Source organism: Polypterus senegalus, chromosome 10 (genome assembly GCF_016835505.1).
Source record: "Polypterus senegalus isolate Bchr_013 chromosome 10, ASM1683550v1, whole genome shotgun sequence".
Lineage (NCBI taxonomy): Eukaryota > Metazoa > Chordata > Cladistia > Polypteriformes > Polypteridae > Polypterus > Polypterus senegalus.
The window spans coordinates 22,072,484-22,088,301 of NC_053163.1; the positions used below are offsets into that span (position 1 = coordinate 22,072,484).

The window sequence follows — 15,818 nt, forward strand, 5'->3', positions numbered from 1 at the left end:
CTACTGTTTCCATAAGGCAGGTCAGATATTACAAGGAAGTTGCTACTTTGAAAGCTGAGCCAATGAGAAACAAAAATCCAAAGAATTAAGAGAGGTTCCCAAACTTTCATATGACTGTATAGTGTGAAGGCACAACTTAAAATATCTATAATTCAATATTTCCAAGAGTCAAAATATTCCTTTATTTGCCTTTAATTTAAAGCTCCATTGAGGTCAATGGGTAAAATCCTTCATTTGCATATGTTAATGAGCACATTTTCTCTCAAACTGAAATAACTGGTCAAAATGATATTTTACCAACCTAAAACATAATTTATGATTCATCACAACCTGACTACAAGTCAAAGTAAGGCACTAAATGTTAAAACAGCTTTCCACAATTATATTACTAGAATGTACAGAAGCATCAGCTGGAGTATATGTAGTGCACTTTTGATGTAATTCTAGCTAAATTAATCTGCAGTTGTATATATGGCATTTTAGGAAACATGGCACAATGCAGTAGCGGGTAAAACAAATGGCCGATGTAATATTTTCAGTGTTCTCCCTTTTAAAGCTTACAAGTATAAAAAATAATCAATTGTTTCAGAGACTTCATATTCTCTGCCTAGTAAATACCCCATTAGCTTTCATTTCTTTTCTTAATTATTGGCCAAATATACAATGTTCTAGCACTACCATTTTAGCATTGCATTTAGAGTTAAGAACCACCTAAAAACTAAGGTGGGCATGCATATAGTGTCATTAATAAGTGCTGATGGACATATGATAGTTTTCTACTACTCAAAGTCATAGTGGATGGTCTTCCTTTCCATCAAATCATAAAACACTAATAAAGGAGCCAAATGGAGAAATTATTAATGAATTACATCCAGCCATCCATTATCCAACCCGCTATATCCTAACTATAGGGTCACGGGGTCTGCTGGAGCCAATCCCAGCCAACACAGGGCACAAGGCAGGAAACAAACCCCGGACAGGGTGCCAGCCCACCGCAGGGCACACACACTAGGGACAATTTCGGATCGCCAATGCACATAAGCTGCTTGTCTTGGGACTGTGGGAGGAAACCCACGCAGACACGGAGAGAACATGCAAACTCCACACAGGGAGGACCCGGGAAGCGAACCCCCAGGTCTCCTAACTGCGAGGCAGCACTACCCACTGCGCCACCGTGCCACCCTTAATGAATTACAAATCCCCAAAACAACAAAAAAAAAGTCTAGCTGATTTTTACATTCACTAATGTGTTAATATTAGATGCTAAAAGAATAATTGAGCACAAATATATCACTAATTTACACATCCACAGGCTCATTTACCTTATTCAAAAGGCTATTATCTGACCTAACTATAAAGTACAAAAAAGTGGGTGTGATTTAGAATTTTTATATTCACAAAGAAACCAATGTCCTCACAAAATGTTTTTTTTAATTCCCGTTTAACTTGGCAGTGTGTTTCCTGACCCTACATACACGAATAAGTATTAATTACATATAAAGAATTGTAATTACTGCACATCTAAAATGTCTATTCTAAATTATACAATTTCTGATTCCTCTTTAATCGTATTAGACCAGGTGCCTCATGTATAAACGGTGTATACGCAGAGAAATGTCGCGTATGCCCGTCTCCACGCTCACATCAAGATGTATAAAAACTTGGTGTAAACCTACGCACCTTTTCATGGCAGCCTCACGCCATGCATGCATTTGCACGTTTTTGCTCGGTATTGTAAACAGGAGGCACAGCTGTATGGGATGGGATTACCTGCTTGTCATTGAAATATATAAGATTTCCTCACACTGAACAGGCAAACATCAAAGCGCAATTTGCAGCAGCGTCTGGTTTTTCCAAATGTAATTGCAACGGTTGACTGCGCGCACATTGCAATGAAGGAGTCTTCAGAGAATGAATTTGCTTATGCAGATAGAAAGCATTCCCACTTTATTAATGTGCAAATTAACTGTGATTCGAAAATGCGTCTCATTAATGTTGTGGCCAGATGGCCTGGCTCAGTACATGATTCATTCATTCTGAGAAATAGTGGTGCTGGGGACAAACTTGAAAACGGTGTTGTTTGTGATGGCTCGCTTCTCAGTAAGAAATTTAGTATTACCTCTTTGGTCAAAACTAAGTTATCTGTATGATGTAACAATCTAACATGGTTGGTGACCTGCTGAATATGTGGCTTCTCACCCCGCTCTCCAAACCACAGCCTGAACAAGAGCGACATTACCTCCCTGTGTGGATAGCGATTTGAGTACTGAGAAAAGCGCTATATAAATGTAATGAATTATTATCATTATTATTATTATAACAACCTCTACTATCGGGCTTGGGCAGTGGCAGAATGTACTATAGGGCAGCTTAGGGATCATTGGCACTGCCTGGATAAGACTGGTGGAGTGTGTCGCATGGCGCAAGCATGTAGCATAATGAGGCACACAATCATGGCTTACACATACAAGAAGTGATCCGGTATGACGAATCTCACCCTAATCCACCCAATAATCAACCAAATTGGGCAACGTTACAACTTTATTTGTAATTAGCAGAATGTAAAAACAAGAAATCAGATGTAACTTTTTTTTTTTTTTTTTAACAAATTCATTTAGTTTGTGGTCAAAATCACATAATACAGCATTTATTTTCCTTAATTACTTTCTCCACATCTCTTACAGAATTCACTGCTGAATTTTTTGTTTCCAGAACGCTGTCCGATGGTTAAACCCAGCAGTTCTAGGCAGGTGTGAATGTGTAGCCAGTGCCCGAAGATGGACTCGAGACAGCAGCACCATCACCGTGTGGAGTAACCTCCCTGGCACGGGCATCACCCTTTGTAATATTGACTGAAACAGAACAGACAGTAATACCACATCTGCTGCCTGCTTGTTTGTCTTATTAAACATGCAAATTTATTTACATGAGTATGGATAATGGCAAGTGAAAAAAACTCCCCCTCATCCACTGGTAAAATGACGATTAAGTGCCTCGCCAATAATTGCAGCAACTTGCTGCTCAAACAGTGCGAGCCCAGGAATTCCACTTCCACCTCCAGTGATGTTCACATTCAGACAGTGGGCTGGGATTTGCCTTTTCACGTCGACTTTGATACTTGATCACTTTTTTTATATTTTGGGCACTGTGTGACTTTATGAACTTGTACTTTTGAGTGCCTCCGCCACGCTGTGCCACTAAATCAGTTTACTTTTGTTACTTATACTACTGCTGAAGCCACCAAAGAGTATGTTTTTCCTTGTCTCCACTTCAAGGACCTCCATTTCACATTCACTGAAAATTCTTTTTTACATGTGCTTTTGCCATTGTCTTAACAAAACACTGAATGGAAGGGGCTATTTATACAGATAAGCATATTCAAATATTTGAAATTCTGGGTGGAGTCCAGGTTGGGCTGTAGACTCGAACATGTGCATTAAAATTAACATTGATTGGAGTTTATAAAGGGAAAGTGCGTAAAACTATGCTTACCCACAGTTTTAAGCATCTGAATTTTTTGTATGTAAGTACATTTCTTGTTTTGTCCGTATAGCATGTTTTAATGTGAATTCTACGCAAGGCGTTCTACATGAAGCCCATGGTGTTGCCAATTTAGTTCACTAGCTAAAAAAAGAACAGAAGAATAACTTGGTTGCAACAATACATTAACATTTGTTAATCTTGTGAGGAAATTAAACCGTATCCTTGAGGGGAATCTTGTGTGTTCAACAGGTGTTTTAAATATTATATATATATATATACATACACACATACATACACACACACACACACACACACATATACATATATATATACATATATATATATATATACATATATATATATATATATATATATATATATATATATATATATATATATATACACACACACACACATATATATATTAGCAGACCTCGTGCGCTTCGCTACAGTCGCTGTAGTTGGAATAATTATGTACCTACATCGGACTTGTTTTGACAACGTAGAAGTCCTTCGTTCTTGGGATTCGTTGAATCGCTTGGTTTTGGCAGCCAATCGTTTTTTTTCCAACCTAGAAGTCCTTTGTTCTTGAGATTCCTTTAACCGCCTGGTTTTGTCAGCCGATCGTGCCTTTTGCAATCTAGAAATCCTTTCTTCTTCAGATTCGTTTAATCGCCTGGTTTTGGCAGCCAAGCGCTTTTTTTCCAACCAAGAAAACCTCTCTTGAGATGCGTTTAATCGCCTCGTTGATTGCACGTCTTCCAAGGTAGTTTCAATACCCATTTCCTCCACCGAGTCATCGCCCCTTTTATAAGTGACTGTGTAAGTACCGCGTGTACTAAACAGTAAATCAGTAAAGGAGTAAGGACTAAACACTAAGGAAAAAGTACGACAACACCGCGTCAGCAGCGGAGCTCAGCTCGGAGCGAATTGAAGTGAATGAAATGAAGTGAATGGGAGGGGAGAATGATCACGTGACTCCACCCACCGCCTTAACTCTCCATCCCTCCACATACACACAAACACAGTCTCTCGGATCCCAACTCTCCTTTATATATATATAGCAAAACACCCGCGCTTTGCAGCGGAGAAGTAGTGTGTTAAAGAAGTAATGAAAAAGAAAAGGAAACATTTTAATAATAACGTAACATGATTGACAATGTAATTGTTTTGTCATTGTCATGAGTGTTGCTGGCTATATATATATCTCCTTTGGGGTGCGAGCAGCTGTTGCTGGGGGTGCCAGAATCCATTGAGGAAGAAAAATTAAAAACATTATTTGTACAAAATCTTAATTGATTATTTGTACAAAATCTTAATTTATCTATCCATTCCTAAATAATTAAATGGGCAGGCTATTTCGTATCAGTGCAGTACGCTGCTTGTTAAAACAGATGACTCCTAATCTTACGTGCACTTAGTGCTGCGTGGGTATTATGAACTATCGTATTTGTTCAAGTTCTATTTAAATTTTAAATATAAGTAATTTTTATTTGGTCAACAGAAATATATTTAGTAGGAATGAAAGTTAAATATAATCATCATTGCATAAATTTTTCTTCACCATAGAAATTTAAAGACTAAATCCAACTGCCTGATGACTCACTGCACCACTCTCGCGAATCGAACATTAGACGTCAGCGCTAAAGGCGAAGCCTCTCATGTTGCGCTAGGGTGTGTATATATTTATACATATTTACACACATATATATATACTGCTCAAAAGAATTAAAGGAACACTTTTTAATCAGAGTATAGCATAAAGTCAATGAAATTTATGGGATATTAATCTGGTCAGTTAAGTAGCAGAGGGGGTTGTTAATCAGTTTCAGCTGCTGTGGTGTTAATGAAATTAACAACAGATGCACTAGAAGTGCAACAATGAGATGACCCCCAAAACAGGAATGGTTTAACAGGTGGAGGCCACTGACATTTTTCCCTCCTCATCTTTTCTGACTGTTTCTTCACTAGTTTTGCATTTGGCTACAGTCAGTGTCACTACTGGTAGCATGAGGCGATACCTGGACCCTACAGAGGTTGCACAGGTAGTCCAACTTCTCCAGGATGGCACATCAATACGTGTCATTGCCAGAAGGTTTGCTGTGTCTCCCTGCACAGTCTCAAGGGCATGGAGGAGATTCTAGGAGACAAGCAGTTACTCTAGGAGAGCTGGAGAGGCCATAGAAGGTCCATAACCCATCAGCAGGACCAGTATCTGCTCCTTTGGGCAAGGAGGAACAGGATGAGCACTGCCAGAGCCCTACAAAATGACCTCCAGCAGGCCACTGGTGTGAATGTCTCTGACCAAACAATCAGAAACAGACTTCATGAGGGTTGCCTGAGGGCCCAAATGTCTACTGCGCCCTGTGCTCACTGCACAGCACCGGGGAGCTCAATTGGCATTTGCCATAGAATACCAGAATTGGCAGGTCCACCACTGGCGTCCTGTGCTTTTCACAGATGAGAGCAGGTTCACCCTGAGTATACAGTATGTGAAAGACATGAAAGGGTCAGGAGAAGCCGTGGAGAATATTATGCTGCCTGTAACATCGTTTAGCATGACTGGTTTGGTGGTGGGTCAGTGATGATCTTGGAGGCATATCCATGGAGCGACTTACAGACCTCTACAGGCTAGACAACGGCATCTTGACTGCCATTAGGTATCAGGATGAAATCCTTGGACCCATTGTCAGACCCTACGCTGGTGCAGTAGGTCCTGGTTTCCTCCTAATGCACGACAATGCCCGGCCTCATGTGGCAAGAGTATGCAGGCAGTACCTGGAGGATGAAGGAATTGAAACAATTGAATGGCCTTCACGATCCCCTGACTTAAACCCAATAGAACATCTGTGGGACATTATGTTTCGGTCCATTAGGCGCCCAGGTTGCTCCTCAGACTGTACAACAGCTCAGGGATGCCCTCATACAGATCTGGGAGGAAATGCCACAAGACACCATCCGTCGTCTCATTAGGAGCATGCCCGACGTTGTCAAGCATGCATACAAGCTCGTGGGGCCACACAAGATACTGAAAAGCATTTTGAGTAGCAGAAATTAAGTTTTTGAAAAAATGGACTAGCCTGCCACATCTTCATTTCACTCTGATTTTAGGGTGTCTACCTGTAGGCAGAAAACTTTTATTTCCATTAAAAGACTTGGCATCCTTTTGTTCCTAAGACATTGCCCTGTCGTTATTTGTATAGATATTCAACTTCATATTGAGATCTGATGTATCTAATGTGTTTCTTTAAAGTGTTCCTTTAATTTTTGTGAGCAGTATATATATATATATATATATATATATATATATATATATATAACTTTTGAGGATGCAACGTATAGTTTTGTCCAGGAGGAAAGCAATGTTGCCTCAAATCAATGGCAACCTTTTGTAGGGTGTGTCCCTGAGACTTATTAATTGTCATCACGAAGCAGAGCCTTACTGGAAATTTGAGGCATTTCAATTGAAATGGGAGATCAGGGGGTATAACGGTGATGCCAGGAATACATTCAAAGTGTGGCGCTCTGCTGTTTTTTTGTGTAGTTGCCTTCACACAGCCTCTTCGCTGCTTTATAATCGAACGCCATATAAAGCCATCACCTTGTCAATTGTGTAATGCGTTTTTTGAACAGGTTTGATGCATGGAAGTAATCACTCGTACTGCGTTCAGTAAGTTCACGTGAGCTGCTCTCTTGTGTGATGTTGCGATGTCCACGGCTTAATTTAATGTTAAGTAAGACCCGGCACTTAAAAGTTTCTGGCTGCACTCCAGTTGTAATATGACGAAGCTGCGCGAGGTCACTTTTGAGAATGCAAGTATAGTTGTCCAGGAGAAAAGCAATCTTGCCTGAAATCAATCAACCTTTGGTAGGGTGTGTCCCTGAGACTTATTACTTGTCATCGCGCAGCAGAGCCTTACTGGAAATTGGAGGCATCTGAATTGAAATGGAAGATCAAAGGGTATAAAGAGGACGCGAGGAATACATTGAGTGTGGAGAAACTCTAGAGTCAGGGTGTGTATTAACTTGTGGATTTTTCTGTGAGTATTTGGTGGCAGTGTGACGAAGTTGCCCAGGAAGACGGCGTTAGCCGCGAAGCTCAGCTCAGAGCAAAATGAGGTAAATGGGAGGGGTGATGATGACGTGACTCCCCCACCCGCCTTAACGGTCAATCCCCCACAAACACAGTCTCTCGGAATTTGCATAAGCACAGCCCTTCACCTGCAATTTTAACTTAGTTACAAAGTGATCAAAACTCTCGTTTATATCCTGCGTCCTCTCATTAAACTTGTATCCCGCATTACCGTGGGCATGACAAAAACCAGCAGCAGCCTGTCTATGAACTTAATTTAAACTTTAAGTTTACACCGTGCTTTGTTTCCGAAGTAGCAGCACTCATGAATATGGTTATAAATGTCAGTCGCTCGCTTATTGTTTCGCTGCCTTCTCAATTATATAATGCATGTTTTCTTTAGCGCTTTTTGGAGCTCTTCCTGGTTTTCTACGTACTGCGTTGATAGTCAGTTCATGTGATTACGTAAGAGGCGTGATGATGTCACACGAAACTCCGCCCCCCACGGCCATCCAGCTCAACTCCATTACAGCAAATGGAGAAAAATAGCTTCCAGTTATGACCATTACGCTTAGAATTTGGGAATGAAACCTGCCCAACTTTTGTAAGTAAGCTGTAAGGAATGAGCCTGCCAAATTTCAGCCTTCTACCTACACGGGAAATTGGAGAATTTGTGATGAGTCAGTCAGTCAGGGCTTTGCCTTTTATTAGTATAGATAGAGAGATATGTATGTAATATATATATATATATATATATATATATATATATTTAATATATATATATATATATTTAATATATACACATATATACATACATATATATACATATATACATATACAGTTAGGTCCATAATAATTTTGGTTCTGTACATTACCACAGTGAATTTTAAATGAAACAACTCAGATGCAGTTGAAGTGCAGACTTTCAGCTTTAATTTTTTGAACACAATCCCGTCATTTCAGTGGCTCAAAAGTCATTGGACAAATTAAATAACTGAAATAAAATGTTCATTTCTAATATTTGGTTGAAAACCCTTTGCTGGCCATGACAGCCTGAAGTCTTGAACTCCTGGACATCACCAGATGCTCTGCCAGGCCTTTACTGCAGCGGCTTTCAGTTGCTTTTTGTTTGTGGGCCTTTCTGTCCGAAGTTTAGTCTTCAACAAGTGAAATGCCTGCTCAATTGGGTTAACATCAGGTAAATGACTTGGCCATTCAAGAACTTTCCACTTCTTTGCTTTACTAAACTCCTGGGTTGCTTTGGCTGTATGTTTTGGGTCATTGTCCATCTGTATCATGAAACGCCGCCCAATCAGTTTGACTGCATTTAGCTGGATTTGAGCAGACAGTATGTCTCTGAACACCTCAGAATTCATTTGGCTGCTTCTGTCCTGTGTCACATCATAAATAAGCACTAGTGTCCCAGTGCCACTGGCAGCCATGCACACCCAAGCCATCACACTGACTCCATCGTGTTTTACAGATGATGTGCTATGTTTTGGATAATGAGCTGTTCCACGCCTTCTCCATACTTCTTTCTTGCCATCATTCTGGTAGAGGTTGATCTTGGTTTCATCTGTCCAGAGAATGTTTTTCCAGAACTGTGCTGGCTTTTTTAGATGTTCTTTAGCAAAGTCCAATCTAGCCTTTCTATTCTTGAGGCTTATGAATGGCTTACACCTTGCAGTGCACCCTCTGTATCTACTTTCATGCAGTCTTCTCTTTATGGTAGACTTGGATATCGATACGCCGACCAAGCCCTGGAGAGTGTTGTTCACTTGGTGGGCTGTTGTCAAGGGGTTTCTCTTCACCATGGAAATGATTCTGCGTTTATCCACCACTGTTGTCTTCCGTGGACGTCCAGGTCTTTTTGCGTTGCTGAGTTCACCAGTGCTTGCTTTCTTTCTCAGGATGTACCAAACTGTAGATCTTGCCACTCGTAATATTGTAGCAATTTCTCAGATGGGTTTTTTCTGTTTTCGCAGCTTAAGGATGGCTTCTGTCACCTGCATGGAGAGCTCCTTTGACCGCATGTTGTCTGTTCACAGCAAAATCTCCCACATGCAAGCACCACACCTCAGGTCAACTCCAGGCCTTTTATCTGCTTAATCGATAAGACATAACGACGGACTTGAACACACCTGCCCATGAAATAGCCTTTGAGTCAATTGTCCAATTACTTTTGAGCCCCTGAAATGACGGGATTGTGTTCAAAAAATGCTTTAGTTGCCTCACATCTTTTTGTTCACCCCACTGAATTAAAGCTGAAAGTCTGCACTTCAACGGCATCTGAGTTGTTTCATTTAAAATTCATTGTGGTAATGTACAGAACTAAAATTAGAATATATATATATATATATATATATATATATATATATATATATATATATATATATATATATATATATATATACACACACACAAATATATTATATATACACATACACACTGTATATACATATACACACACAGAGATGGGCTAAAGTAGGTTTGCAGTTCATACCCTGTATGTAAAAAGATGTACAGGTTATGATGGCTACACTCAGGCACACTTTAACAATAATAACAATGACAAGACGATGACAAATAAGAAACCAACAAATATAAAATACAATAATTAATAAATAAATAGTAATACAAGAATAAACTGTGTTTCTGTGTGCTCGCAACTGTAAACCTACTTTTGCCCACACCCCGTACATAAACACACACAAGTTGTTCTTTTTAATTGCTGCAAAAAGAAATTCAGCATTGTCTAATGGCGCAATCTTTACTTTTAAATGTAAATACCAAATATTTCAGGACAGTTGCAGGTTTATAAGTCAAAAGATATGGTTGTAGATCTCAGGTGCTCCTCTCAATCCACTGCCGCAACTTTAATTAAAGGACAGACGGTGGAGATGTTAGAGCACCACAAATATCTGAGGACAAGGCCTCATAACAGATTAAATGTTGATCTTGACATTGAACAAATTTGTAGGAAGGGGTAGACACCTTTTTGTTTCTTAGAAAACTCAAGTGCTTGTTTTAAAGTGGAAAAACTTTAATGGCAATTTTTTTTTAGAAGTTCTTTATTGAGTCTGCTGTTACTGTTGTTTTTATTTGTTGGTTTGGCAACCTCAGCCATAAAAATATACACCATCTTAACAACATTGTAAAATCTAGAAGTAAAATGATGGGTTTTCAGCAGACCTCTGTCACTGAGCTGCATCACAAACCGGTTACAAAGAAGGCCGACTCAATTCTGTAAGACAGTAGCCATCTTCTTCTCCCTACATTTCTGCTGTTGTCATCAAGCTGCACAGTAAGGTTACCGAGAGTAAACAGCAACAGATTTAAAAAGTAAAAAGTATGACTATGAACTCCCTGAGTTTTATATTTTTCTGGATTTTCCTCTCCTCTGATATCAGCTGGCCACATGTTCCATTAGATTAATTTTCTTAGTATAGAGCATATTTTTTTTTCCTTTGTAACTCAATATAGAGGTACATAGATTTTTACATTTATTACTTTATTAATGCATAATACAGTCATAAGAAAAAGATTGGGAACCCCTATCAGCCTGCTTAATAATTGACTCTCCTTTCAACAAAAAAGATAACAGTGGTGTGTCTTTCATTTCCTAGGAACATCAGAGTACTGCGGTGTTTTCAGAACAAAGATTTTTAGTGAAGCAGTATTTAGTTGTATGAAATTAAATCAGATGTGAAAAACTGGTAAAAATTTGAGTACCCTTGTAATTGTGCTGATTTGAATGCCTGTCACTGCTCAAAGCTGATTACTTGCAACACCAAATTGGTTGGATTAGCTCATTAAGCCTTGAACTTCATAAAGTAGATGGGTGTGTCCAATCATGAGAAAATGTAGTCAAGGTGGTCAATTGCAAGTTGTGCTTCCCTTTGACTCTCCTCTGAAGAGTGACAGACAGCATGGGTTCCTCAAAGCAACTCTCAAAAGATCTGAAAACAAAGATTGTTGCGTCTCCTGGTTTAGGGGAAGGCTACAAAAAGCGATCTCAGAGGTTTAAACTGTCTGTTTCAACCGTAAGGAATGGAATCAGGAAATGGAAGGCCACAGGCACAGTTGCTTTTAAACCCAGCAGGTCTGGCAGGCCAAGAAAAATAAAGGAGCGGCATATGCACAGGATTGTGAGAATGGCTACAGACAACCCACAGATCACCTCCAAAGACCTGCGAGAACATCTTGCTGCAGATGGTGTATCTGTACATCGTTCTACAATTCAGTGCAATTTGTACAAAGAACATCAGTATGGCAGGGTGATGAGAAAGAAGCCATTTCTGCACTCACGCCACAAACAGAGTCGCTTGTTGTATGCCAATGCTCATTTTGACAAGCCAGATTCAATTTGGAACAAAGTGCTTTGGACTGATGAGACAAAAATGGAGTTATCTGGTCAGAACAAAAAGTGCTTTGTATGGTGGAAGAACACCACCGCATTTCAAGAAAAACACCTGCTACCTACTGTCAAATTTGGTGGAGGTTCCATCATGATGTGGGGCTGTGTGGCTAGTTCAGGGACTGAGCCTTTGTTAAAGTCGAAGGTCAGATGAATTCAACCCAATATCAACAAATTCTTCAGGATAATGTTCAAGCATCAGTCACAAAGCTGAAGTTACGCAGGGGTCGGATATTCCAACAAGACAATGACCCAAAACACAGTTGGAAATCTACAAAGTTATTCATGCAGAGGGAGAAGTACAATGTTCTGGAATGGCCGTCACAGTCCCCTGACTTTAATATCATTGAAAATCTATTGGATGATTTGAAGCGGGCTGTCCATGCTTGGCAGCCATCAAATTTAACTGAACTGGAGAGATTTTGTATGAAGAATGGTGAAAAATACCTCCATCCAGAATCCAGACACTCATCAAAGGCTACAGGAGGACAGCGTCTAGAGGCTCAAAGGAGCAAATTGAGGCTCAACTAAGTATTGATGTCATATCTCTGTTGGGGTGCCCACATTTACGCACCTGTCTAATTCTGTTATGATGCATATTGCATATTTTCTGTTAATCTAATAAACTTAATGTCACTGCTGAAATACTACTGTTTCTATATAAGACATGTCATATATTACAAGGAAGTTGCTACTTTGAAAGCTCAATCCAAAGAATTAAGAGGGGCTTGCAGACTTTTTCATTTGACTGTATGTGTGTATAAATGATGCACTGTTTAGAATTTGTGTGTTGCAGTTCTCTATTTGTATTTTTGTAACATACCAGAAAAAAATTTGTATTATAATAATTTCCACATCAGCCAGTGGAGTTCACAGAGAAACAAGAGAAATTTCAGATATCCATACATTTAAAGTCAATTGGGTAACTAAAAGCTGCTACACTGATAGACATTCTAATGCTACAATTTGTGCTAAAGGATGTGCTCCATCACAGGAAAAAAAAAAAAAGAGAGAAAATTTCAAAGACTGTATTACAGGAGATCTACCACCAGATGGCAAAAAAACTCATGTAAATTTAAAACTTCGTTCCTGTACCATGCCGACAACCTTTTAACTGCATTTAAAAATGCAAAAAAAACGTGTGCATTTGGCATTTTTACTTTTTCCCCCATGATAATAATTTAGTTCTATATTGTTAAAACAAATCTGATATACCTCACAAGTATTTACATTCTCAAAATTGCAGTTTATAGTTCTCTAAAAAGAAGACTCTTAATGAAGTCTAAAAATTAAAGCCAATAGGTCATTTTTTAACAATGTTATTTTTGTGCTGTATTTTCTATGGGTACAGTGTGCTTGGGTGTATAAGGGCCTACAAATCATAGTCATGTGATTCAAGTTTACACTATAAACATAAAGGAATATTTCAATTTTTTTTTTAAAATAGGAAACAGCACTACTATTCTGTTAAAACTGTTATATTAAATTCTTGGAGATCTTTGCTTAACTACTGAGATAAATCCAGCTTCAAAAAATGTACTAAGGGATGCCAGTACATATGGAAGCTTATAACTTACCTGCATGACTAATCCTTGTGCTTTCCTGTTGCTGCACAGCTCTCTGTGAATTTGCTAAGGTTCCAGGTTTTGAGGGCCAAGTAGTTTTCTGAAGCACTTTGGCCTTCTTGGTTGGTGGCTTGCCCTGTGACAAAAACAATGTGGGGATAAAGCAACTTTTCACCTAATTAAAGTAGACAAACCCGTGAAATACATTTGTTAAAAACAGTTTGATCTTATGTCTGTACAGTTTGCTCATGTTATACCTGGTATTCATTCATTAATTTTCCATCGCATATCTGAAACTTTGTCTTGGGGGCAACAGTCTCAACAATGAGTCCCCATGTGTCCCTTTCCCTAGCCACACTTGCCAACTCATACTGTGGGATTCCAAGGAGTTCCTAGTCCACCTGGGAGATATAATTCTCCCAGTGAGTTCTGGGTCTCCTCCCAGCTGGTCATGCCCATAAAACATCTACAGGGAGGTATCCGGGACACATTCATTTCTGCCCAAACCACCTCAGTTGGCTCCATTCGATGCAAAGGGTCAGTGTATCTAACTCTGAGCCTCACCAGGATGTCTTAGCTTCTTGCCCTGTCTCTAAGGGAGAGCCCAGCCACCCTGCAGAGAAAACTCATTTCGCCCACTTGTACCCACAATGTCATGCTTTTGGTAATTACTCAGAGCTCATGACCATAGGTGAGGATAGGGACTTACTATAGATAAACTGGTAATTGAGAGCTTCACCTTCTGACTCAGCTTCTTCTTCACCACCATGGATAAGTATAGTGACCGCATAACCACGCTCACTGCCCTGATCTATCTGTTCATCTCACCATCCCTTTTCCTCCCACTCATGAAAAAGGCCCTGAAGTACAGTAATCCCTCGCTACTTCGCAGTTCACTTTTCACAGATTCACGACTTCGCAGCTTTTTAAATATAGTAGTAGTATTTCCTAGTCTAAGAACAACAAAACAAGTTCGGTGACTAAGTGTGTTGTAACACGGGTTGTGATTGGTACATGGGAGGGAGACGACAAATCACAGCTTCCCGCTTTCTAATAGGGCCCGTGATTGGTGCTTTGCCCACAGCACCTCCCCTTGTCTTATTTACACTGTACGGTGTGTGATTTTTTTTTGTGATTTCTTTGTGTTGAACTTCGCTTCAATTTTCACCCCCTGCAATGGCTCCCAAACGTGCTCCTTCTTCCAAGGCTGGTGCTGAGCCTAAATGCCAACGAAGAATAATGACGATCGCTGAGAAGGTGAAACTTCTGGATATGTTTAAGGAAGGGAGAATGTTCGCGGCTGTGGCTGCAGACTAGCTAAGGATTTGCAAGAGCGGTCACAGGAATGGGACGACGATATGGTTCGATCGGTCCAATTTTGCAACAAGGTCGACGACGTCATGACCGCCTACAAGCTGCTCTTCGACCGGAAAAAGAAGCAGCGGCAGCAACTGACGATCACAATGTTTTTGCAGCCTCACAAAAAAGAGCCAGTTCCTACTACTACTACGGATACACCTTCGGAAACCGTGGAAGAGGTGCCCCAGGAAATGGCACTGCCGTCTGAAGAGACGTAAAATGCAGTCATCGGCTGCGCAGTAAAAGTCATCATCACCTTCATCGTCATCATTTTTACTGCACAGCATATTCATCACGTCATATATAGGTACGTGTACTTCGCTATACAGTAACTGTAAACTTATCTACCGATTTCATATTGCTTAACAGTTGTCCCTGTTATTAATAGAGTAAAGGGTGGGCTGTAAACAGTACAGGGAGGGTTTAAAAACGTTCAAATACACGTTAAATAATTAAACAAATATGGTGTCCCTATTTTGCGGAAATTCAGTTATTGCGGCCGGCCTTGGAACCTATCTCCCGCGATAAACGAGGGATTACTGTACTTAAACTCCTCCACTTGTGGCAGTAACTCGCCTCCCTCTCAGAGAGAAGACAATCCACCTTTTTCCTGCTGACCACCATGTACCTGGTGTGCTTTTCAAAATCTGAGTTTCACTTAAAGATGAACTGTCTAATCTTAAATGGCTTAAGAATACCTTTTGGCTGTAAATGTAACTTACATAAAGTTTTAATTAACTGGTCATGAACACATTAAGATGAATCATTTGGAGATTTCCAAACTGTCTTCCAACTTTTATAAGTGAGATGAACAACCTGATCAACTAGGAAAAAAGGTTACTTTACTATTTTCTATAGAGAATTGAAGTAGCTCATTCTTCATTACAAAGAATTTTCAACGTCACGTTCATGTTATGAAAGG

At 39.7% G+C, this 15,818-nt stretch overlaps 1 protein-coding gene across 4 annotated transcripts in view; it reads right to left on the reverse strand.

Moving 5' to 3' along the window:
* Positions 1–15,818, reverse strand: part of LOC120536921 (lethal(3)malignant brain tumor-like protein 2) — a 79,955-nt gene that overhangs the window by 28,491 nt on the left and 35,646 nt on the right. For all 4 annotated transcript variants that reach the window (XM_039765496.1, XM_039765495.1, XM_039765498.1 and 1 more), the window contains exon 4: positions 13,550–13,673. In XM_039765496.1, the coding sequence (XP_039621430.1) occupies positions 13,550–13,673 (124 nt within the window). The remainder of the gene's footprint in view (positions 1–13,549; positions 13,674–15,818) is intronic.